Genomic DNA, 1,177 nt, shown 5'->3' on the forward strand with positions numbered 1-1,177 from the left:
CAGTTCCCGATGCCATCCCCATCCCCATTCCCATCTCCGGTACCCAGTTCCGTCCCCATTCCCCATCCCCAGTTCCCAGTGCCGTCCCCGTCCCCGTTCCCCGTTCCCGTCCTGGTTCCCAGTTCCTGCTCCCGATTCCCGACGCCATCCCCGTCCCCATCCCCATCCCTGGTCCCGGCCCCCATCCCCACCCCAGCTCACGCTCCCCGGTCCCACTCCCGGTTCCCGATGCCACCCCTGTCCCTGTTCCCGTCCCCGTCCCTGTCCCTGATCCCATTCCCCGTTCCCCATCCCCATCCCGGTTCCCACTCCCGGTTCCCAGTGCCACCCCCGTCCCTGTCCGATGCCACCCCTGTCCCTGTTCCCGTCCCCGTCCCTGTCCCTGATCCCATTCCCCGTTCCCCATCCCCATCCCGGTTCCCACTCCCGGTTCCCAGTGCCACCCCCGTCCCTGTCCCCATTCCTGTCCCCAGTTCCCGGTGCCGTCCCTGTGCCGGTTCCCGTTCCCGATGCCGTCCTCATCCCCGTTCCCCATCCCAATCCCAGTTCTGGTGCCATCCCAGTCCCGGTTCCCGGTTCCCGGTGCCATCCCCATCCCGTTCCCAAGTTTCCGGTGCCGTCCCTGTCCCCGTTCCCCATCCTCATCCCGGTTCCCAGTACCATCCCCGTTCTGGTTCCCGTTGCCGTTCCCGCTCCCAGTGCTGTCCCCATCCCATTCCCGGTTCCCAGTGCTGTCCCCATCCTGTTCCCGGTTCCCGGTGCCGTCCCCGGTGCCATCCTCATCCCGGTTCCCGGTGCCATCCCCATCCCAGCTCCCGTTCCCGTTCCTGTCCCCATCCCGTTCCCGGTCCCCGGTGCTGTCCCCAACCTATTCCCGGTTCCTGTTGCCGTCCCCGTTCCTGTTCCCCATCCCCATCCCGGTTCCCGTTCCCGCTCCCCCTCCTGGTGCCGTCCCCATCCCCGTCCCGGTTCCCATTCCCGTTCCCGGTGCCATCCCCATCCCGTTCCCACTCCCGTTCCCGTTCCCAGTGCCGTCCCCATCCCCATCCCGGTTCCCGCTCCCAGTCCCGGTCCGCGGTGCCATCCCCATCCCGTTCCCGCTCCCCGGTGCCATCCCCGTTCCCGCTCCCCGGGGCCATCTCTATCCCGTTCCCGCTCCCCGGTGCCATCCCCGTTC

General features: G+C 68.4%; 1 protein-coding gene across 1 annotated transcript in view; it reads left to right on the forward strand.

Annotated features, from left to right (window-relative positions):
• LOC104287029 (cyclin-dependent kinase inhibitor 1C-like) overlaps positions 1–263 on the forward strand; it is a gene marked incomplete at its 3' end in the record, with an annotated part of 2,179 nt that extends 1,916 nt beyond the window's left edge. Inside the window, exons 2-3 of the mRNA XM_009885679.1 lie at positions 123–187; positions 232–263. Coding sequence (XP_009883981.1) covers positions 123–187; positions 232–263 — 97 coding nt within the window. The remainder of the gene's footprint in view (positions 1–122; positions 188–231) is intronic.
• Between the last annotated feature and the right edge of the window lie 914 nt (positions 264–1,177).

The sequence above is a fragment of the Charadrius vociferus genome, unplaced genomic scaffold (genome assembly GCF_000708025.1).
Source record: "Charadrius vociferus isolate BGI_N301 unplaced genomic scaffold, ASM70802v2 scaffold1745, whole genome shotgun sequence".
Taxonomy (NCBI): Eukaryota; Metazoa; Chordata; class Aves; order Charadriiformes; family Charadriidae; genus Charadrius; species Charadrius vociferus.